Source organism: Lepisosteus oculatus, chromosome 14 (genome assembly GCF_040954835.1).
Source record: "Lepisosteus oculatus isolate fLepOcu1 chromosome 14, fLepOcu1.hap2, whole genome shotgun sequence".
Lineage (NCBI taxonomy): Eukaryota > Metazoa > Chordata > Actinopteri > Semionotiformes > Lepisosteidae > Lepisosteus > Lepisosteus oculatus.
In genome coordinates this window covers 58,953,562-58,977,020 of record NC_090709.1, presented here as the reverse complement: position 1 = coordinate 58,977,020, position 23,459 = coordinate 58,953,562, and the positions used below count along the sequence as shown (strand labels likewise).

Here is a 23,459-nt window from a genome sequence, read left to right as displayed (position 1 = left end):
GGGTTCCCGAGGAGGATTCCCACTCCGGAAGAGTGGACCCCTCCTACGCTCCAGCATGATTCTCCCTTCGTCCATTCCCTGGTGAATGTCAGCTTGTCGCTTTCACCCTTCAGGTGGACCTCCTGTAAGAAACAAACTGAGAAAGACTTTGAGGCCAGATCATGAAAGACTCCCCGTCTTTTCACTGGGTCTCTCAGCCCTCTCACGTTAGTTGTTAAGAAGGTTAGTTTCACAGTCATGGTTAAACTAGTGAAAGGTAAACCTCCTCTCTGTACTTACAGTAGAAACTTGGGAGTCTACATCTGGGCACTGTTTAGCCTAGATGTAACTCCTCTCGTTCGGGTCCTGGGGGGAATATACTGGGCTCCCTCCAGGTTTAGCTGGGGACTGAAAAGAAAACATGCTGGACAGGTCCAGCCCTACCATCAGTCCGGGCTCCAGGGCGGCTTCAAAATAATCCTCGTCGTCCTCGAGGATACTCTCAGCCACCGCTTTGGGGAGGCTCCTTTCTTCCCTCTCTCGGGGAGTTTCGGGGGCCTCCAGTTTCTCCTGGGCTCCTCGGATGCAGCGGGTACACAGCTTTGCACGGACCTACCTGACACAGGCGGGGGTCCGGCAGAAGCGGCACTACGACCTGCGCTGCAGGGGGCCTGCCTTCCAGCCCAGGGACTCGGTTTGGGTGTACAACCCGCGCCGCCGCAAAGGCCTCAGCCCTAAGCTGGTGCCATCGTGGGAGGGGCCCGCTGAGGTACTCGGGGTGGTGGGCAAGGTCTGCTACCGTGTCCGGTTGCGAACACGGGGGAGAGTGGTGGTCCTGCACCGAGACCGCCTGGCCCCCTACCGGGCCCGGGAGGAGGAGTCGTGTGGGGAGGCTCTAGAGGAGCAGCCGGGGCCGGAGCCGGCTGATAGTGGGGCATCCGTGGGTCGCCAGCCGTCACCGCGGCGCAGTGGCCGCTCACGCAGGGTTCCGCAGCAGTTGGCCGAGTACGAGTACAGCCTGAGGGGGGTTTTCGACGTCGGCGAGATGCCAGACGCTTCAGGTGGGGGCAGTGTAATGCCCTCGCCTGGTGGTAAGGAGGAAGAACCCCCAGGCGCTCGTAGTACCGCTGGGCATGCTGGGAGTGGTAGCCGGGGAGAGTCTGAGGGTCAGCACGATGACCAGCGGCTGACCCTACCTGTGTAAATAATGTCCTAATAGTTCGAGTGCCCTGTGTAGTCTTGTAAAAGTATAGTGTGTTGTTAGGTAATTACCACCCTAACGAAGTGTACGTGTTCCGTCAGTCTCCTCATGTGCGTGTAGATCCTGTGTTTGGTTTTGTGTGGTTGTTAACGAATAAAGCTAATGCTTGTTTGTTAATCGTGTCTCCACTCGTCCTTTGTTCTGAAAAGAACCTATAAATGCTTCAATAATCTTTACTCAGCAGCTTATTAAAAACAGCTCCCGTGATGTTCAAACTGATTTTTTACACAGAACACTGACACAGCTTTGCGTTCTGAATTTCTTTTTCTCTTGTGTTAAATTTAATGTGGCACAATGCACTGGGATAGGGGTATTCTGTTCACAAACCAATAGCATTTAAACCACAGCACCCACAATGCTGCAAGTAAGTGTTTTGTACACTAAGCAGAGAGCGATGTCTTCCTCGTTAGTATAGTGGCGAGTATCCCCACCTGTCACGCGGGAGACCGGGGTACATCAGGACGGCCACAACGCAAAGTACTGACCCCTCTGCGATCACGGCGAGTTACTGATACACACGTGGCAGGGCGGAAAAGGCTGTGCTCTCTTCGTGTGACATAATTCGGGAAAGTCCTGACGTTGCATTTCAACTGAGCCCCAGTATACATCGACCCTTTGACACTGAGTGACAACTCTCTTGCGTGTTTTCTCATATTTATGTAGTTTGCTTGCACGATGCCCGGTTGTGTGCTCCGGTCTAGCGGTTAGGATTCCTGGTTTTCACCCAGGCGGTCCGAGTTCGATTCCCAGTATGGCGACATGTCAGTTTTGCCTCCTGCTTTCCAAAAGATCAGCACCGTGTACGAAGGAGCCGCATTAAAACTACTCGAACGTGCAAAACGTGCGAGAAGAGGGGGCGCTTGTTTCCAGCCGAAACTTCTTGCGCGTGAGACGAGCTGATCACCGCTGCAGGAGGTGGGAGGGTTACTCTGGTAGACAGGGCTGACCTTCGGCAATAGGATTTATAGTCTCCAAGATGATATTTGCACTTTCTGGAGAGGCGTTTTTTTCCAATTCAGTAGCCCGATTTCATTGATTGCATGGAGAGGGCTGCAGAATGTGGCGCCACCTTTCCTGCTCTGTCCATGACAGGCGTGCTGGTCTCTGGAGAGAGAGCACGGTCCATCAGCGCACTCCAATAAAGGCACTGAAAGCAGCTGAATCACGCTTGGCTGCTGGACACATCTTACCACCTTTCCGTAGTGTAGTGGTTTTCACATTCGCCTCACACGTGAAAGGTTCCCGGTTCAAAACCGGGCGGGAACAGGATTCTTTTGTCGCCACGCACAAAAGGGGATTGGGGATTCGCCTAGCGCTGTGATCGAGCAGACCCACTCACCTCTTTGTGTGGCGGGATCTGCACAGTGCATGTCGCAGCGCATCCTGCTTTCAAATGACCAGCTCGGAATGACTTGCCTTTGACGCTTATCAAAGCGTTCTTTGTGCATCGAACAGACCCACTCACCTCTTAGTGTGGTGGGATCTGCACAGTGCATGTCGCAGCGCTCCCTGCTTTCACTTCAATGTGCTTCCTGATGTCGAGTCGTGTGCCGTGCGGAGGCTCTGAAAGCGAGAGCAATGAAAAGGTGCACGACGCTGTGAAAGAAAACAGAGAAGTGAAAGGCAGTCCTTTCTCTAAGGAGGTAAAAGAAAAGCAACTACCCGCCAGGGAATCGAACCCCGGTTTCTCTCCGACCCCCGGCATCATGTCCCGACCCAGCGTGCTGGAAGGCGACGCGTGCTGTGATTCCTTTACGAAGCAGAAATGACAACCGAGGAACCGAGAGATCATTTCAGCATTTCGCGTCTGAACGGAAAACAGAAACGACCAACTCGGAATGACTTGCTTTTGACGCTTTTCAAAGCGTTCTTTGTGCACGACGACTGCGCCGCCTAGCAGATACAAATGGGTTGGACAACTTTGAACTAGCAAATGGAAGAGGGCTAAGCCCCCTCTCTTTTAGCCCAGGTTCGATCTGTCTCCCAGAATCACCAGGGCGCACGCACACACACACACCCGTGCCGTTGAAGTGCTCTGCTTCATTTCTAAGGGCAACTTAACATTCACTCCTACCCCGTGAAAAGAAAAGACAGCGTCCTCAGCAACAACAGCTCAGGTCTCTGCACAGGAGCTAAGCTGCCCCCATCTCCTCTGCTCTGCGGCTCCTGCGGAGCGGAGTCCTGCCTGGAGCCGTGTTTGCAGGCGGCGGCTCCCCGCGCCCTGTCTGTGCGTCGTGTCCAAGAGCTCCTGGGAGCTCCTGCGCAGGTCGTTTGCGCAGGTGGTGGAAGCCGGCTGGCAGAAACCGGTCTCAAGACAAAGGGAGAGAGGTGAGAACAAAGAACCCGCACCTCCCCCGCAGAGAACCTAAACTGCCGAGGCCACACCCCCAGCTGCACCAGTGCCACAAGATGGCCGCCAGGACGACGGACAAAATGGCTGACCGGAGGAAGGGCCCTAGTAACTCCCAGCAAGAAGGGAAAGAGAAAGCGGGAGAAGAGATGGAGGGCGGATCCACCTTCGGAAGGACAAAAGAAAAGAGTGTTAAGGGAGAACCACTTCCTTGTCCTAGAGGAAACGGAACTTTCTTCCCCCGAGGCCCAGGAACAACCGGAGGAGGCAGCCCAGGAAGTGGAGCCCCCCTCCCCCGAGGCCCAGGAACAACAGGAAGAGGCAGCCCAGGAAGTGGAGCCCCCCTCCCCCAAGGCCCAGGAGCAACTGGAGGTCCCCGAAACTCCTGGAGAAAGGGAAGAAAAAAGCCTTCCCGAAGCGGAGGAGGAAGACGAGGATTACTTTGAAGCCGCCCTGGAGCCGGGACTGATGGTAGGGCTGGACCTGTCCAGCATGTTTACCTTTCAGTCCCCAGCGAGACCTGGAGGGAGCCCAGCATATTCCCCCCAGGACCCGAACGAGAGGAGTTACATCTAGGCTAAACAGTGCCCAGATGTAGACTCCCAAGTTTTCCACTGTAAGCACAAAGAGAGGAGGTTCAACTTTCACTTGTTTAATCATGACTGTGAAACTTACCTTTCTAACAACTAACGTGAGAGGGCTAAGAGACCCGGTGAAAAGACGGGGAGTCTTTCATGATCTGGCCTCAAAGTCTTTCTCAGTTTGTTTCTTACAGGAGGTCCACCTGAAGGATGAAAGCGACAAGCTGACATTCACCAGGGAATGGACGAAGGAAGAATCATGCTGGAGCGTAGGAGGGGTCCACTCTTCCAGAAGGAAGTGTTTGCTGACCTGGCCAGCTGCTGCACCACCAACAGACAGGTGGTGCTTGGCGGGGACTTCAACGTCGACCGGGAGAAGGGGAGCGATGCTAGCTCGGCAGAGCTGGAGTCGCTACTCAAGCAGTTCTCCCTGGTAGACGGTTTCAGACGGTGCCGCCCTAACGACGTCAGAACGACATGAAAAAACTCCCGGGGAGTGTGCAGCCGCCTGGACTACATCTTTCTGCACACGACCTGCTCCCTGGAGTCGGCGACGGTGTCCCCGGAGTGGTATTCCAGCCACGAGCGCTTGACGGTGATGGCTAACACCAACCTGCCGGCATTAGGTCGTGGGTACTGGAAGCTGAACCGGGAGATACTGGAGGAAGACGACTTCAAGGCACTGTTCCGTAAAGACTACGCAAGCTGGGTCGATCTGAGAGACGGCTACAGCTCCATGGTGGAATGGTGGGAGTCGGTGAAGGACAGGACCCGAACCCTGGCGCAGATGTACTGCAGACGGAAGGCAGCCAGGGAGAGGAAGGAAGCTGCACGACTCCAGAGACAACTAGAGGAGGAGTACAGCTCGGCTAACGGGGGAGGAGCCTTCAATTCAGCCCAGGCACGGGACCTGAAGGAGAGGCTCCGCAAACTCAATCAGGTCCGAGGAGCCCAGAAAAAGAGGGTGATCCACGGCCTGAGACGAGGAGATGGAGAGGAAGTGCTGGACGAGAGCGACAAGGTAGAAGCGGCCACCGCTTTCTACACGGAGCTCTTTTCAGAAAAGCAGACGGAGGTGGAGGCAGGCGATGCTTTTCTGGAGGAGCTGAAGGCACGAGTACCGGAGGAGGTGAGGGAGGACTTGGAGGGTCCGATCGCGGCCGTGGAGCTGAAGGCGGCGCTCTTGTCCATGGAGAATGGCAAGGTGCCGGGGCCGGACGGACTCCCAAAGGAACTTTACACCTGCTTCTGGGACACACTGGCGGCAGATCTGGTGGAAGTGGCGCAGGAGATCTTCCGCCGGGGGAAACTCGGAGACACCATGAGGGAGGGCATCATCTACCTGCTCTTCAAGAGCCCTTAGCAGAGACGGTGAGATGGGACCCTGTCATCGACGGCCTGGAGATACCGGGAGGCGCGGGGGAAACCCTGAAGATCTCCCAGTACGCCGACGACACGACGCTGTTCCTGAGGTTGGATAGGGGGTTGAGGAGGGCCCTGCAGGTCATGGAGAAATACTTCAGAGCCTCGGGGTCGAAGCTCAACCGCCAAAGAGCAAACTGAAGTTCTTTAAGCCCTGGAAGCACAGGACGACGGCGCCGGAGGGTCTTGAGTTCTGCACGGAGCCCCTCAAAATACTGGGGGTTTCCTTCCAGAGCCAGGACAACGAGACCAACAACTGGACCAAGAGGATCGCCAAGGTGAACGCGAAGCTGGGTCTGTGGAAAACGCAGTCGCTGTCCTACACAGGGAAAGTGATGGTGTTGAAAGCAGACATCCTGCCGGCTTTGGTTTACCTGGCGGTGGTGTACCCGCTGCCGGTCAGACTCAGACGAGCGCTGCAAGGGATGATCTTCGGCTTCGTCTGGGGGGGCAAGTACGAGTACATCACGAGAAACCGGATGTGTCAGCCAGTCGAGGAAGGGGTTCGAGATGTCCCACATTTCCCCCTGAAACTCGACTGCATCTTCTACTGCAACCTCTGTCGGGCGCTGCAGGAGCCCATTGGCCACAAGTACCAGTACTTTGTCAGGCTGTGGCTCTCCATCCCGATGAGGCACTTGGTCCAGTGGTCAAACACTGGGCCCAAGGCAGAGAGGCGACCGAAGTTCTACACCCACGCTGTCAAGTGGAGCAGGAGGTACGAGGCCACGAGACAGCCAGAGCTCTGCACCAACCACAGAGCCCTGTACAAAGAGGTGAGGGGGCATTTGGTCGCTGACGAAAGGCTGCAGGTTCCCAGACAAGTCTGGGAAAGGACACAGCCCAAAGAACTTGACAACCAACTGAAGGACCTCAACTGGATGGCTGTGCACAAGAGACTGGCTACCAGAGAGGTCCTCTACAGACACTCGCTAACCAGGAATCCGCATTGCCCCCGGGACACGTGTTTTGTCGAGGAGACTCAGGGGCACGTGTTCTGGAGCTGCCTCTTCGCCAAGGTGGTGTGGGGCAGAATGGACAACATTATGCAACTCCTGGGAAAGGATGCAGTGCTCAGTTACCAGTACATTCTGCTGGGGGCTGGCACCCACCAGACTGGACAAGGGGACACAGGACCTGTGGGGGCTGCTACTGTCCCTCACAAAACAAGGACTGTGGAAGGCGAGGAACACTCTCATCCGGCACAACATAAAGTGGGGGGCGAGGGAGCTGGAGGAGAGGATCCTGGCAGACCTTAGGAGGAGGACGAAGCACCACGTCGCCAAATGGGGTTTCCCCACGGCGAGGGAGCGCTGGAATGGACTTTGGGCCCTATACAGAGATTAAAGGACAATAGCAAGTGGTAGATTTGGAGGGACTCTCTTAATTGCGCAAATCCGCCCCCACTTGCAAAGATTGATAACGGACAATCAATCTCCGTTCCGCCGTTGTTTTTTATTACATGGAGTGTTAATATGTGTGAGATGTTCCTTTTGAGATGTATTTTTTGCAGAATAAAGTATATTTTGTAGAACAAAAAACATCTTAAGACAAGGTTTACAAGTTATCTGTTGAACTACATTCTCATAGGTGTGGTCACATTCCAGATCATTTGTTTACGTTTTTGTTTCTGGAGCAACTGTAAGATGAAATGTGCTAATATGTAACCTAACTCCAGTGTGAATAACTAGAAGAGGGGAGCAGCTCCATTCCATACCATGGGAGCTTTGAGATTGGCTGGGCCAGATCTCTCATTTGCATATCTGATTTGGAAATATAACACTAAACCCCTTCTTGCATGGATTTAACTTGCACCCAAGAGTCCCATACTGTGTATTGCTACTTATTTTTTTTATGATAAGTGGTGATTAGCAGTTGACAGGTTTTATTTGTTGAATTATAAATGGTTTTGTATTATCACCCTGAATGGCCTGTACTCAAGGTTTGGTAGGGTATGTGTTTTCATTTCATTTACCAAATTGAATTTTTGCTCTTTTAGTATTTGTCTAGAAGGCTTTCTGAAGTCAGGAAGCCCATTTATTTGGTCGGGGTCCGGTAGTGAAGCTCCGCTCCTGTTTAGCCCCCGAAGCCGTACAGGGTGCGGCCCTGGCGCTTCAGCACGTACACCACGTCCATGGCGGTGACGGTCTTCCTCTTGGCGTGCTTGGCGTGCTCGGTGTAGGTGACGTTCTCCAGGAACACCTTCAGCACCCCGCGGGTCTCCTCGTAGTTCAGCCTGGAGATCCGCTTCACTCCCCCACGGCGAGCCAGGCGGCGGATGGCGGGCTTGGTGATTCCCTGGATGTTGTCGCGGAGAACCTTACGGTGACGCTTAGCACCTCCTTTCCCGAGTCCCTTTCCGCCTTTGCCTCTTCCAGACATCTTCTAGTTATCAGCTGTGAACACGACACACACTGCTCATCTTTGATGTATAATAGACATCTTTCTTTGATGTCTATTATACAGTACATCAAAGAAAGATTGTTATAGGTGTAGAAACTAGTAAATAAAGCCAATGATTTGTTTTAGAAATGTATTCTTAAAATATACAATTATTCACACCTGAACAATATGTAGTTCAAATTATACATTATATACAATATTGTATTCAAATGTCTAATCATCATAAAAAACACAACTAGTAAACTTCAGTTACAAATTCTAGTAACATGGCAATATATATAGTAATGACAAACACAAACTAATTAAATGAACACGCTAATACTTAACTCAAAACCACATTTCGATTCAAATATAAATTTTTAAAATTTACAACTTCTTTATTTCCACGAAAATATTATTAATGTAGCACAAACGCTAATTTCTAATAAAGACAGAAAGAAACTGTATGTTTTGTGTCTACTGGTGATCCTCCTCTCGATACTAATGAAATGTTTAATATGATCCCTCGAGAAAAAAAAGGAATCAATTTCCGCCTGGAATGATTGATGCCCCATCAAACATTTTGTAATATCCCTGGAAGTTTATACAGTAGAATCCTGGTTCGTGGCTTAAATTCAAGGTAAATGAGACTAAGGAAACGAGTTGGAAACTTGATGTCGAAGTGGGATTTAAATCACTCATTTCACATTTTACTTCATTGGGCAGTATGTGCCAGAGAGCAATGCTACAGCATCTCTTCGATAGCTCAGTTGGTAGAGCGGAGGACTGTAGTGGAGTCAACAGGGAATCCTTAAGTCGCTGGTTTGATTCCGGCTCGAAGGAAGGTGCTTTTCATGTAATTTAATCAAAGAGTTAAAAAAGCGACTCTGTTTTATTCAGACATTGATCAAAAGCTCAATAATCAACTAAGCAAAGGCTCCTGTTCCGAATTCAGCCCACGTCTGGTTGTCTTTTTTTTGCCAAGATCTGATCTTTGAATTAAGGGACTACACTGTCTGCTTTGTAATTCAAAAATACATACAAATGTCAAGTTTTTTGTAGATATAAAGGTGTTCTCTGTTTTCAAAGGATAGTTACTTAATTGGCATAATGATTTGGTATTGATTTTGTATCGTTGTATTATAAAGTTTGTGCTTTCTGTGTTTTTATCGTATTGTGAACTTATTTTTTAAACAAATGCTTACAAAGGCAAACACGGCACACATCTGTTTATACCAGCGGTGAATTGTACATTTTTATTAAGTAGAAGCTACTGCGCACTTCTGGGAGTATAACAGGTTCGATATAAAGTGGCAAAAATATAAAAGGGGAAAATACCCCAGACTGCGTGTAAAGCCCTCGTTGTGACTGTTTTAGATAAAAATGGCGTACTGTGCACGAAATTTTGCAGAAACACAGTCTGATATTTTGATAATTATTATTTTAATAATTTTATAAGTATGAGGCCCCGGATCCAAATCTTCAGTTCTGATTTTTTTAAGTGATATCTTTCCTTCCTGTCGTGGAAGTCACACGATGTGAGCAATTGTTTTTTTTACGTTACGATCCAAAGAGCCTCAGACTCACTGTAACCAAACCAGGATGGATTCTGCTGGGAGCCGGACTGAGCTCATTCTCACTCCCTGTGCTGAAAACAGAATTAGCTCTTCCCCGAACATCGTCTACAGCTGCTGGATTGTGCTCTGCATCTTACTGCTCCGGCAGTTACTTTGACGAAAGACAAATCACTTGTGCGCTTTTAACCTTCTCGCAGCTACGGGCGAGACTGACGCTCATGATATGAAGGCACCCGCTGGTATACCTTCTCTAACTTTCAGTCGCGACAGACTTCGCTTTTTTAAAAAAAAAGTAGATATAGCCCTGAAAAAAGCATTAGCTTTATCAGTTTTATATTAATCTATTTTGAATCAAAGTTTGATATTTTGTTTTATTTTTTATTGCATTTTACATAATAATAATAATCATTATTGCTTACACTTATATAGCGCTGTTCTGGATACTCCACTCAATGCGCTTTACAGGTAATGGGGACTCCCCGCCACCACCACCATTCTCCTGAATGATCACAGAGAGTCAGGACCTTGGTTTTACGTCTCAGCCAAAGGACGGCACCTGTTTACAGTTTAGCGTCCCCGTCATTGTACTGGGGTATCAGGACCCGCATGGACCGCAGGGTATGCGCCCAGCGACAGAAACCAGACGTGTGTCGGGCTCGGCTGCGAGCAGGACAATGATGTCACGGGGACAAAGTAGAGGAAATCAAAACGGTTCTATAAAAGACCTGTGTCAGCTGTTGGTTTGCAGTCTGGACTCTAAATCCTCCGATCCAATTTTAAATCTCTCTAATACCTGAGCTGCGGCTTCTTCCGAGTATTTATTCGTATACTTATTATGTGTAAGTGTATAGATGAAACCTTTCATAGTGTAACGCTTACGGCCGACAGGCACTGTGTAAGAGCCGGTGTACCAGAGCAGGTGACGTCACTGCCCTTCCCTGTGATAGCAGGACCACAGCCCGTGGGTTGTGGGGAGATCTCTCTTTAGCTCACTGGGCTGGGTTGCTGCAGAGAGACATGGGAGTCCCGGGTTCGAGCCCCCGACGGTGGGGGGCCGACCTAATGCGGCGACGGCGCCCGCCTGAGCCCTTGTTGCGTTACAATATATTGTTCAGTTTAAATCAAAATGCTTTACTAATACAAGAGAGAAGTATAGTATGAAGGATGTGACAAATGTATGATTTCACGGAACAAAACGGTTTTTATTTGCATTCGAAATGAAGCGGAATTTTAGCGCAACATACAAGCCCTTTGTCTTTTTTAGTGATTTTTAAACAGACGTAGAAAACGCGTTTTTTTAACACTATAATAGCAGGGTCAGTGGCGTAATGAATAACGCGTTAGGCCTCGTGTCAGAAAATTATAGGTTCGACTGCCATCTGGCTTGTTGAGTTTATACCACTTACATTCTTTTATATAAATGAACTGCACCTGAAAGCTATAGAAAACACTTTGGGTAAGTTGTCTGCAGCCTCCTGCGTCGACAATTTACCCAAAACACTGTACTGTCTGGAGATCAGCTCCAGCTCTGAACTCAATTGCAATGAAAAACCATGCGTAACAAAACTGGAGAACAGCTGAACTTGTGCTCAGTTCGGTGATGAGGGTTCAGAACTGTCGTTGTTGTAATTAGCACGAACTGCACAGGCTCTGAATCAGACCATGTCAATTAGTCTGATCAGTGTAGGACACGTTAATGTAGAATTATTAATAGGTTTATTAGTTAGTTAGTTCAGGTTTACCCACCTGAACTAATGTAGAATTATTACTTGGTCTGTCTCTTGTTTGTATATAAATGAATGTCTCTGACAACTTAATGTTAGTTTTACGATGTAGGTCAGGCGTTGACATATGCACGAGTATACGAAATGTCTCACTCCTGATTCAACTCATGTTCTATAGGAGATTGGCGATTCCTCCTGTTTCTCATACAACCATATCAGAACAGAAGCCCGTGTCACCCAGCTGTGATTCCAGATTGACTCGCATCTTTATCCCTTTTTTGTTCATGATCATTATTTTCTTTAGTTATGATCAATATTGAACTTTTTTTAAATGAAATGACAATAATCAAACATGCAGGCAGATTTTTGAAAAGTATTCGGAATTCACAGGGTGCCCCTTTGGAACAGTCGTCAGAAAATGTGAGAAAATGAAAGTTATGTAAGCTCTCACACAAAGCATTGAAGATTGGAATCTGAGTGTAAAAAAGCTACCTGTCTCCCAATGATAGGCAGGGATACACACCATGACTCGAATAGACTCAGCGAACTTTAACACCTATGATATTACGAGTGCTTTGCACGTGTCGAATTTCAAGAAGGAACTACTACAACAGTTTGGACATAATTCAATACCACCGGCAAAGTCCAATGCCGGCAACTTCTGAGAAAATAATGTTCACTCATGGAATTTGGTCTTTGAATGGCTGGCGGGAAAATTCATTTATACTCCTTTTGCACCCTCAGCTGAAACATGTTAAAATAACAACGCAGATTTGTTGGAGAACCTGACAAGAATTATTGGGTTAGTACTGTATGTATTCTTGTATATTTACTTTAATTTGAATATAAATGTAAACATGCATGCTGTATAAGCTATTGTAATTTTAAAATATGTTAGCTGAGGATGCGAGGGGGGCTATTATACCTTGTGAAACACGCAAGGAACCGTAAAAAAGGCTGATATTTGAATAAAATTGGCGATCACAAGAAAACCACAATTTATGTGGTATTATCATCAATATCCTTCAAAATCGACGTTCAAATGAAGGATTTGAAGAAACTATGAAAAAAGCAATAATAGTAGGAGAGGATTTTGATTTTTGCTCTTCAAGTCAGTAGATCGACGTAGAGTTGCGCCCCTACAAACAGCACAAAGGATGAAACCCACCTCCTTCGTTATTGCTATGTTTGTGCCGGTGAAAGTAGCGTTTGTGCTATTGAAAGCATCTCGGAAGATGAAGGTGCAGTCACTTCCACATATCATGATATCATTAGATCCGACGACAAGAGCTGAAGCCCCCCAGTCCAAGCCAGCAATGTGAGGAAGACAGACATGGAGGAAGGTAGCGTGGCCGAGCGGTCTAAGGCACTGGATTTAGGCTCCAGTCTCTCTGGGGGCGTGGGTTCGAATCCCACCACTGCCAAATGTTAATGTTTTAAGACCTGCAATACGATCCGTAAAAGTGCTTTTTGTTAGGCTGCAGGAGGTGTTAAGAGATAGACTTTCTAAAAGACAGGCTTAACATCAAGGCAGAAAAAAAATTTTGTTTTCTCAACAGAAATTCTCTTTGGCACGTTCAGCTTTATGTAGGGAACAACATCTGCCAAGATCACTTTTGAGGCAGTGCACATGATAGTGTACCGGCAAGTACAGTACATTCAATATTGGCTGTGGTGGTGAGCTGCTTTTGTCTGTGAAACTTTTAATTCTTCACGCCGAATCGTTGGCAGGGGTAAAGCTTATTAAATCTTTGAACATAGCGCTCCATCAGAAGTACTTTGTTCGTGATCAAAAGAGATCAGAGGATTAACTTCATGAATTCACATAGCATACCTTACAGGAAAGATTTAAAAGGGGAATTGATTGTGCTTCCTGATGTTGTTCCTGTGGTTTCTTTGGATACAAAGGTGAATGTTCTTTGACGTTCTGCTAGAGTATCCACTGGGTGAGCTTTATCAATTAGCTCGGATAGGTCATCAGTGCTCCGTCTCCGGAAAATAATCAGCACTGTCGATCAAGAGTTTACAGATTTCTCCAAATAACAACTATACATTTTAACCCAGCGGTTAGCATTCCTTCAATCCAATAGTTTTACTCTGGGTAAAAAGCAGCGCAATCTACAGAGAGATGATATTCAAATATTTCAACGTTCTTATTGGATTACCTGTATGGAGATATCGCTCAGAATTCCTAATATGATTTTGAGTTCAGTTTTGCTTTACTACTTTCAGAGTCTTTTATTGACCTTGCTGAAGCAGAGAAGTGACATAATCACAAATGCGACCTACCTGTGCTGCTGTTTCTGGTTAATAATTATTATTGCGAGGAAAAAAAAACAGCTCCTTGCATTAAGAGCAAGAGCAACCAACGCGCTCTCTTGTTGAGTTGGGTTTTTTCCGTGGTGCTCTTCCACAGATGCAAAGTTATTTGGCGAGCAAGGACCTCTGAGAAGGAGCCTGAATCCGTCAAGAACTCTGAAATTCTAATATCGCACTACCGTCTTGTGTACAGAGATCTGCTTATTCCTTTTTGAGTGTTTTGGTGTTTAAGAGCACACTTCCTACCTCGAATGTTAGTTTCAGGAGATGTGTTACCAGATCAAAGATCATCTTGAAAAGATTTGGGATGCACTGGCTCAGTTATTTGAAGGAACCTATACCACCAACGCACTTCTGAGAAGCACCAGCACATTTTCGCAATCCTCTCTCTCACCTACAAAGTTATGAAGACACAGACGACCAACAAAAACTAATTTGATTCACTCAATTATTTGTCCATCTCTAAAGCCTGTGTGTATTGACAAGGCAATTCAAAAGCACATATTAAATAAGAACACGATCCTTCTTGTTACCATTCACGTGGTTGGAGCGTTGTTTCGCCCTTTAACATTCTTCTACAATATTTACAAAAGGGCTTTATCACTGGAGTTGTGTGCATCAGTCCATGAACATCAACTGTACTGCTGTTTTTCTATGCGTAATTTAATCGCAAGCACTTAAAAGATGCAAAAAGGTTTCAAAGAAAACATAATTGAAAGACAGTCGAGTAAGGAGGTAGAAAAACGCACTCCCCCATTGAAGAATCAACCACCGTCGCCCATGTGACTGGATATAAAAATAAATTATTCATTTCAATTATTCATGAAGGGTGGATTGTGGTCAGTAAACATATGCACATCTTTAAGGCAGTTCCACCATCTGTGCCATAGGGGATGTAGCTCAGTGGTAGAGTGCATGCTTTTCATGTATGAAGTCCTGAGTTCAATCTCTGGCGTCTCCAGATGTCTTATATTATTGTGCTCACATCGCAATCTTCTGTTGAGTAAGAACTCTTTGCTCGTGTTCATAGAGAGCCAGGTTTACACAATTAAATTCAGTCACACACGAAGTGCTACAGTCTTGCTCTGCTGTTTTAAATGTACCTCCAAAGCATTTCGTTTGGTTAACTACCAAATGATTTGAACTAATTTTACGTCATATTCAGGAAATCCAGAGAAGGTCATCAGACTTTTAGTGGCTGTTGAAGAAAACACCTGTTGAATCTCACCAGGGATTTCTTGAGAGATCATTCAGCGAGCAAGTCCTCCCTCTGGACTCCAAATATTTTGGGTTAAACTGTTATTCACATACTCTAACGAAGAGAAATGTTAGTGTCTTCCGGTGTGTGAGCCCATTTCTAAAAAAAAAAGTTATATAAATTGAATTGTTCAACTTTTTAGGCTTGCATAGTCTTATTAATATTTCAGTTAAATCTTTTTTTCTGTAGTAACATCAGTTGATATTAATATTAGTCCTGATTTATAATTTTTTTGTCATGGTTGATCTTAAATAATTTTGTAATTAGTTTCAGTTTTAAAAAATCATGCAGAGAAGCTACCAAAACTGGTAATGTTCATATAATGTGTAATGCAATAGCAGCATTGTGGGTTGAAAACAAAAAGTATATCATGGTATGAATCCTAACACTTCATAGACAGCGTTCTAGGACTTCTCGCTTCAGATAAAGTTGTCAATACATCATAGATTTCTACTCAATCAATATCAGCAGTGTTATCGCTACCGAACGCTAAATATAGATCCTGGCAATACTTCGTGAGATCTTCGTAAGAAAATCCAAAATACTACGGAAGGAATCAAATTTATATGTTTCTTTGGATCGAGAAGATGATCATTATGAGACTCAAAACATGCCTGTCTTTTCTTTTTTCGAGGACAAATGGATTATTGAGGTGTAAAGATGGGTTCAAAACCAAAATCACCTGCTATCGCTGCTGTTTCTTCAAATCCTTCAACTGATCATCGATATCGAGGAATAATATATAGTTTCTTCAAATCCTTCAACTGATCATCGACATAGAGAAATAATATTATACAATTGTGGTTTTCTGTTAATTGCCAATTTGACTAATTACATCTTCGTTTACAGATGTCTTGCATGTATCACAAGGTATAATAGTCGTCGTGCGTCCTCAGTTAAAATGTACGACAAAAGTACAACATTTATGGTTACATCCATATTAAAATGAAGGTAAATATACCAAGATATTAAAATACAATTGTACAGTCCTAACTTAATAATGCCTGTGAAGTTTTCCAAGAAATCCGAATTGTAATTTTGAAATATTATAGCTGAGAATGAAAAGAGAGTACAAAGATCAAATTCAATGAGTGAAAATGCACCAGTAGTTCTCTAAGCTGAGTTTCTTCCCTGAAATGACTTGCTTGCGAATCACCAAGCAGCCTTGAACGGATCGCGGAAATCAAATATACAGTACAGATGGATTCAGAGTGTGCTTTCCAACTTTTGTGCAACATTTTCCTTTGATAGGGTGGAGTTGTCTTCACAATCTGGGTTAAATAAAAAGGAGTGACGTCAGTGTTAAACAGCTTTCCTTCTTGGAGAACAATGGTTGTGTTCCATATTTCTAATTATTTTGGTTTCAAGATCGCAATTTAGTGTTAAACATAAAAGCCAGCTGGATAAGCTTTATTAATTTCCCTCATGGGATCAATAAAGTATCTACAGCAGTGGTTCTCAATCTTTTTGGACCAAGTACCACCCCTAATCCAACCAAAGCATCCAAGTACCACCTACAAGTCATCATCTCATAGGAACCCCAGAAATTCTCAATGACCAACATGAGTGTACGTGCACATACATATAATAAATATTATAATAATGAACTTTATTTGATATAGCGCCTTTAAAGGTGGCTTCTCAAAGTATTTTACAGAAAAAAAACATTAACAACAACTAATAAAAAAGCACCATTTCAGTGAGAGGGGTGAGCCTATTTAGTTGAGCAAAGGAGATGTGAATTAATTTTTCGAGCCATGATACAATTCACAACAGAGTCTAACAGATATTAAATCGTCAGGCATTTTCTTGACGGCAAAGGTCTCGCGGTGGATGTTGTAATGCGTACATTAATTTCTGGAGCAACCTCTCTAATTCGTGCAACTGCACCGTTATGTCGGCTTGTCATTGCTCTAGCACCGTCTGTACAAACTCAGACACATTTTATCAAGTCGAGGTCATTCTCTTCGATAAATTCATTCAGAAGCTGAAATATGTGCTCTCCTGTAGATCCTGTTGGTAGTGGTTTACAGAACAGAAAGTCTTCATGGGACATACCCTCAAACTCGTATCTAACGTAAACAAGCAAATTGGCCAAATCGACTACAGACTCATCTAATTGCAGTGAAAAACATCTGCTCATCTTAACGCGCTCTATCAGTGTACTTTTGATATAATCCTAAGTACATATAAGATGGATGCAGCCAAATACAGGACCATTCTGGATGAAAACCTGTTGGAGTCTGCAAAAGACCTGAAACTGGGACGGAGATTTATCTTCCAAAAAGACAATGATCCCAAACATACAGCAAAATCTACAAAGGAATGTTTCACAAATAAACGTATCCAGGTGTTTCAATGGCCAAGTCAAAGTCCAGACCTGAATCCAATCGAGAATCTGTGGAAAGAGCTGAAAACTGCTGTTCACAAACGCTCTCCATCCAACCTCACTGAGCTCGAGCTGTTTTGCAAGGAAGAATGGGCAAGAATTTCAGTCTCTCGATGTGCAAAACTGATAGAGACATACCCCAAGCGACTTGCAGCTGTAATCGCAGCAAAAGGTGGCTCTACAAAGTATTAACGCAAGGGGGCCGAATAATTTTGCATGCCCCACTTTTCATTTTTTTATTAGTTAAAAAAGTTTCAAAAGTCCAATAGATTTCGTTCCACTTCACAATTGTGTCCCACTTGTTGGTGATTCTTCACATAAAATAAAAAATTTATATCTTTATGTTTGAAGCCTGAAATGTGGCAAAAGGTTGAAAAGTTCAAGGGGGCCGAATACTTTCGCAAGGCACTGTATCACATCCACCAGACTCTCCAACCTCTCCAGACCTTGCTGGGTGAGCAATTGCTCCGATAAATTAGGTCACGTATCATGTTAAATCATTTCTTCTCAACACATTTCCTGGTGCACGTTTTCTCTATGAAAAAAAGTACATTTTTCCCTTGCACGATTTCTAGTTTTTATCAAAGCGTACAGAAAGAAAAAGAAGAAGAAATAGTGTCGCAAAAGAACTCTGTCGCCCTTGGGAGATGTCAAACGCATTGGACATTAAAAATGCCAGATTAAAGCCAGTTCTCTTCATTTCTCAGTGTCGGGGCTGCTATGTAAAAGAGGCACTTTGCTCCGAGAGCAGGTTCAGTGCTTACTGAACGCAGATGTCTCAGAACGGTGTGTCCAAGTGGCTGTAAAAGGTGGTGGTTGTCCTGTCACCGTAGCTTAAAGCGCCTCTTTATTAAACACAGAAACCGAAATTCAAATCCCAGCTGTGTCTTTCTTCCTTTCTTGTAGTACAGAACGTACCATTTTGGGCAATCACAAAAGGCTTGATTTCGTTAAATGCATGTGTTCATTTCCTTTCTGGAAAACTTATTTTTGATGAAATTCACACAGCTTGCGGAAAATGAAATCTAATTCTTGGTTATCAGTGCAGAAGAAATATTACCGGCTGGCAAAATAAACGGTAAGAGATTTTTTTTTTACCGGAAATTTGTGATTCGAGAGAAGACACGTCAGTGTCTGTGGTGCAATCGGTTAGAACGTTCGGCTGTAAACCGAAAGGTTGGTGGTTCGAATCCACCCAGGGACGGATTTCTTTTGCGATATAAACATTGTCTTCAGTCGATTGGATTTCTCAGCGAAACCATAGCCATTTTAATATTTGCAAGAAATGCGAGTGTTTAACACCTGTCAGGATAACCAGGAAATGTCCAATAATGCCCAACATCGTAACTCTCCAGAAAACCATATTCACCCAAGAAAAATGATCGTCGAATCGTCATTTGTACTCCAGTTGAATCCTCTGCTGAAATATTTTAAAAATACAATGCAGGTTTGTTTGAGAAATTGTTACGATAGCACTGTGCAGTTGGATTTTTTGATATTTTGACATATTTACCTTAATTTTAAGCATAAATACTATTGTAGTTTTAAAATATGTTAGCTGAGGATGCAAAGGGGTGAAAGGGAAAGGTCAGAGGGTATAGTAACAACAAGGTTAGGATTGGTGGAGGTGGTAGGGGTGTTGATGGTGATACACACAAGGAAATTAATGTACATCCCCCCCCCCCAATCAACCAATTTAAAATCAAATACCTCCCTCCTCATCTGCAGGTGCAGAGATTAATGTCAGAAGAAATACAGGTTTAAAAGTCAGGAGCACTGATAGTCCTATTTTAAAATTATGCTAAAATGCTCACAATATATTTAAAAAGTTCTGTAAAATGCAAAAATAATTAAAAAATATTAAAAGAAGGTTAAAAGAAATGATACACAGTTATAAAGCTCAGGAATGATCAATTTGAAGTTACAATCCACTTACAATATGCCAAAATATTGTAAGTGGAAATACAAAAATATGTAAAACAGGTGTATAAAATTAAAAAAGAAGTTAAAAATAAATACTAAATACTTTGAAAATTCAGGAATGTGATTGGTCAGATGCTTACGATGAGTGTTGTTGGTGTTTCGTGTGATTTAGCGAAATTAAAAAAATATTCAATTTAAAAACGGCAAGAGCTCGTATGAAAAAAAAGTTCGTAATGTATCTTTGTTGTAACAGCTGCGCCAGAACTAGTGTATTCATATACATCAGAAAAGTACCTGAACTTGACTGGTTTATATTCAGTTATATGCATTGGGGACGAAAAGGAGACTTACATGGATTTTATTAGGTTTTAGGAATCAGAAAATTTATTTTTATATGTTTATGTCTACGAGCAGAAATAACTTCCTGCTTTCAGCGCTTTTATTGTTTCTGCTTGTAACCTCGAACAGAGAAACCCAGTACTGACTCACAGAAACGCCCCAGAGTTTCTGTGTTTCTGGGATTTAAGAGGGATGTACTGTATGATGACAGTAAAGGGAGTTTTTTTTCCCGCTGTAGAGTATGAAGGCGGTTTGATGAGTCTGGAGGGAGGAGACGCGCATTCCGCACGGGGAGCACAGAACAACGAATTCACCTGCAGCTCGCCGAGTCCTGTCCTATATAACTGCTGAGCCTGGGACACACTGAGTCTCTAACCAGTGTTGGAGATGTAAAGGGTTAAACCCAGAATTCGGGAATGGAGTTTTTGTATAAGTGTAAGATTAAAGGAATAGGGTTTTGGGGGGTTTGGTGCACAGCAGAGGTTTCGGTTTAGGTTTAGTTTGCTTTTGATACATTTGTAACGGCCATGGCGACCTGTAGAGTCGGCATGCGCCGTTACTTTTGCTCACGTTTGGTGTATAAGGGTGGTGAGGGTTGGCTCACTCAGGTGATATTTCACAGTTGGGCTTTTCAAGGAAGGTGTTACAGAAAGGATTAAGGCATTAGATGTCAAATGCTTAATCACTTTGCTGAAGGGAATTGGTTTTGAAATTAGTTTCACTTGGTGAAGTTACTGGAAGAATTTTGGATGAAAATAGAGGAGAAAAAAAGATGTGGGCCTGATTAGAATGTTTGAATGGCAGAAGCTGATGGATCTTTCTAATGTGGTGTGAGCCTGGTCAGTACCTGGATGGGAGACCTCCTGGGAAAAAACAAGGTTGCTGCTGGAAGAGGTGTTAGTTGGGCCAGCAGGGGGCCCTCAACCTGTGGTCTGTGTGGGTCCTAATGCCCCAGTATAGTGACGGTGACACTATACTGTAAACAGGTGCCGTCCTTCGGATGAGATGTAAAACCGAGGTCCTGACTCTCTGTGGTCATTAAAAATCCCAGGGTGTTTCTCGAAAAGAGTAGGGGTGTAACCCCAGCATCCTGACCAAATTTCCCATTGGCCCTTACCAATCATGGCCTCCTAATAATCCCCCTCTATGAATTGGCTACATTACTCTGCTCTCCTCCCCACTGATAGCTGATGTGTGGTGAGCGTTCTGGTGCACTATGGCTGCCGTCGCATCATCCAGGTGGATGCTGCACATTGTTGGTGGTGGTGGAGGGGAGTCCCCATTACCTGTAAAGCACTTTGAGTGGAGTGTCCAGAAAAGTGCTATATATGTGTAAGCAATTATTATTAATTAATAGAACTGTGACTGTTTGCATGTTTAATGAGATGGTGATGAAGGAAGATGTTGTGACATGGTTGTCTAAGTATTGTTTAGTGAAAGGTGAGCTTCAGAAAGTCTTGGATGATGATGGCATCTGGAACTGTGCATGGAGAGTACCTGTTTCATTGCATGAAGACAAAAAATGGTTATGGTGGATTTAAACGCATTCCTTCTTTGATTGAATTAGGTGAAAATAGAGGCCTTGTGTTCTACCAAGGGCAGCCAAAACCGTACAGGAGATGTGGGGAGATGGGTCACTTTGTGGATGCCTGTACAAAGGTGGTGTGTGGTAAGTGCAAGGAAATTGGACATGCATATACTGAATGTACAAGCGCGAGGAAATGTAATCTCTGTGAGTGTGAAGGTCATGTGTTTAAAGACTGTCCAAATTCCTTTGCAAATAGAACAAAACTGGGAAGACCATTGCTCTTCCAATAGCCTGCCACCTGTGGAGACTGAAAGTGCTCAAATGAAATGTACAGAACAGAGGGTGCAGTCTAAAAGAGACATTGGATTTAGAAAATGATTGAACTCCGAGTAGAAGAGTGAGAGAAGATCATTTTCCGAGTCCTCAGGTAGGTTCTCCCATGGGTTTAGATGTCTCCAATATATGTGATCTTACTGACCAAGCTTTAGAACCAAAGACTCAAGGAGGGCAGGTGGTGAAATATCCTATGGATTGTGGGGGTGGTGGAGGAGGAGACAATTAAAGCAAAAGGGGGGGGGAGGCCTGTTGGGTAGGTGTCACCTACTGAATGATTGTAGCCAGAGCTTTTAGTCTCCCCTGGTCCTACTTTAAGTATGGCTCTTAATATTGTGTCAATAAATGTGAGAAGCATTCGCTCCAAGTTAAGGGCAAGGACTATACTATCATTTGTGAGGAAGGTAAATGCTGATATTGTGTTGTTACAGGAGTGTGGGTTACCCTTTAAAAACTGCTATGAGGATATGGAAGAACTGTGGACATTGGGCCCATCAATCTGGAGTGGGTCCAAAGAAAATAAATCTGACGGTATAGCTGTTCTAATTAAAAATAAGATGGTAGAGGTACGTCAGCACCCTGTAATGAAACCAGGGAGAGCACTGGTGGTGTATCTGGGTTTCATGAATGTCTAATTTAAACTCTTAAATATATATTGTCTGAGTTGCTCACATGACAGATATGTCCTAATTCAGGAACTGAGTATATTTATTGGGATGGGAACCAGTGGTTTTAGCTGGGGATTTTAATTCTCTTTTAGAAAGAGAAGGCAGAATGAGGGGCGAGAGACGGGTCCAATTTGATAAATCATCAATATTATTGCAAACATTATGTAAAGATTTTAAACTGAAAGATGGCTTCAAACTTCATAGTCAGGGGAGGGCAGGTTTCACATGGCACTAGTCTAATGGGACCCAAGCCTCACGCATTTTGTTTTGATACGTGATTTTACTTGTAAGACCACAGGCCTAACCCCTGTTTTTTTTCTCTGACCACTGTCTGCTGTCATGTATAATTTTTATTCCAACGGCTGTTACTGTGGGGAAGGGTGTGTGGAAGCTCGATATTTTGCTTCTGGAAGGTGAGGAAGTGACACACAGGTTCAGGGAAAGATATAAGGAATGGCAGTCTTTGTATGACCTGTTTGGCACAAGAGCACAGTGGCCGACCCTGCGCTCTGACCCCCAGCTTCTCTCCCTGTCTGTGTGTCTCATGGAGTTAGAAAGACTACAAGCTGTGCAAACTTCCAAATCTGTAACATCATTTCAAGGGTGTATGATAGATCATTCACAAGATCAAATGGCTGTTTATTATTGTAAGAACTGTAGTTCACTACTGTTCTTTTGACTCTTGAGCTTGCATTATACAGCCGTTGAGTGCATTTTGAACCTAAGAGATATCCAACTGATTCAACCTGTCTGATGAATGTTAAATGGGTTGTGACTTTTGGCAAAGTTTTTTGCAACATTATTTGTTTCATGAATACCATTCATCTCTATAACAACTTTCCTGTACCCTGAACATATGTTTTAAATTGCTTGATCCCATTTGGTGCAACCTTTCCGTTGTACTCGTAATGTGTTGTTTGCATTAGGAGTGTGTTAAATAAGCAGAAAAGAAGCCCGTTTCTTCTACTGCTTCTGATCTTATACAGTGGTCAGAATCTCTCATCCAAAAGCTGATGAGTGGGAGGGGGGGAAATTAGTGCGTAAAAAAACATTAAAGAGCATAAGGGTTTTCATCACATGGACTTGTTTGACTGTTTAGGATTAATGTTTCGGTGCCAGATCAATTAAAGGACAACAACCAGAAACACTGGTTCTCAGAATGAACGCATTCTCCTTCAATAATCTTTTTTACCAACAGGTGAGTGGAGTTGCCATGGGCACCAGAATGGGACCCAGCTATGCCAATATCTTTGTTGGCTGGGTAGAAGAACGCTTCTTCGCTTCCTACACTGGCTATGTCCCTGACCTCTACAAGCGATATATTGATGACTGCGTCAGTGCCGCCACATGCTCCAACGATCAGCTTAAGTGCTTCCTGCACCATTTCACCAACTTCCACCTGTCCCTCAAATATATGGTTAACATA

At 44.5% G+C, this 23,459-nt stretch overlaps 1 protein-coding gene and 4 non-coding genes across 5 annotated transcripts; 4 read left to right on the top strand and 1 right to left on the bottom strand.

Annotated features, from left to right (window-relative positions):
• Positions 1–7,574: 7,574 nt before the first annotated feature.
• On the top strand, positions 7,575–7,630 carry LOC138243808 (U7 small nuclear RNA). The gene has a single exon (XR_011192426.1). It is a non-coding gene; the product is annotated as a U7 small nuclear RNA (small nuclear RNA).
• Positions 7,631–7,669: 39 nt separating this feature from the next.
• LOC138242971 (histone H4-like) lies at positions 7,670–7,975 on the bottom strand. Its single transcript, XM_069198446.1, has one exon. It carries the CDS (start codon positions 7,973–7,975, stop codon positions 7,670–7,672), a length of 306 nt encoding a protein of 101 aa, XP_069054547.1.
• A 755-nt stretch (positions 7,976–8,730) lies between these two features.
• trnay-gua (transfer RNA tyrosine (anticodon GUA)) lies at positions 8,731–8,819 on the top strand. The gene is given in 2 exon segments: positions 8,731–8,767; positions 8,783–8,819. It is a non-coding gene; the product is annotated as a tRNA-Tyr (tRNA).
• Positions 8,820–12,618: 3,799 nt separating this feature from the next.
• trnal-uag (transfer RNA leucine (anticodon UAG)) lies at positions 12,619–12,700 on the top strand. The gene has a single exon. It is a non-coding gene; the product is annotated as a tRNA-Leu (tRNA).
• Positions 12,701–18,372: 5,672 nt separating this feature from the next.
• On the top strand, positions 18,373–18,446 carry trnay-gua (transfer RNA tyrosine (anticodon GUA)). The gene has a single exon. It is a non-coding gene; the product is annotated as a tRNA-Tyr (tRNA).
• The last annotated feature ends 5,013 nt before the right edge of the window (positions 18,447–23,459 follow it).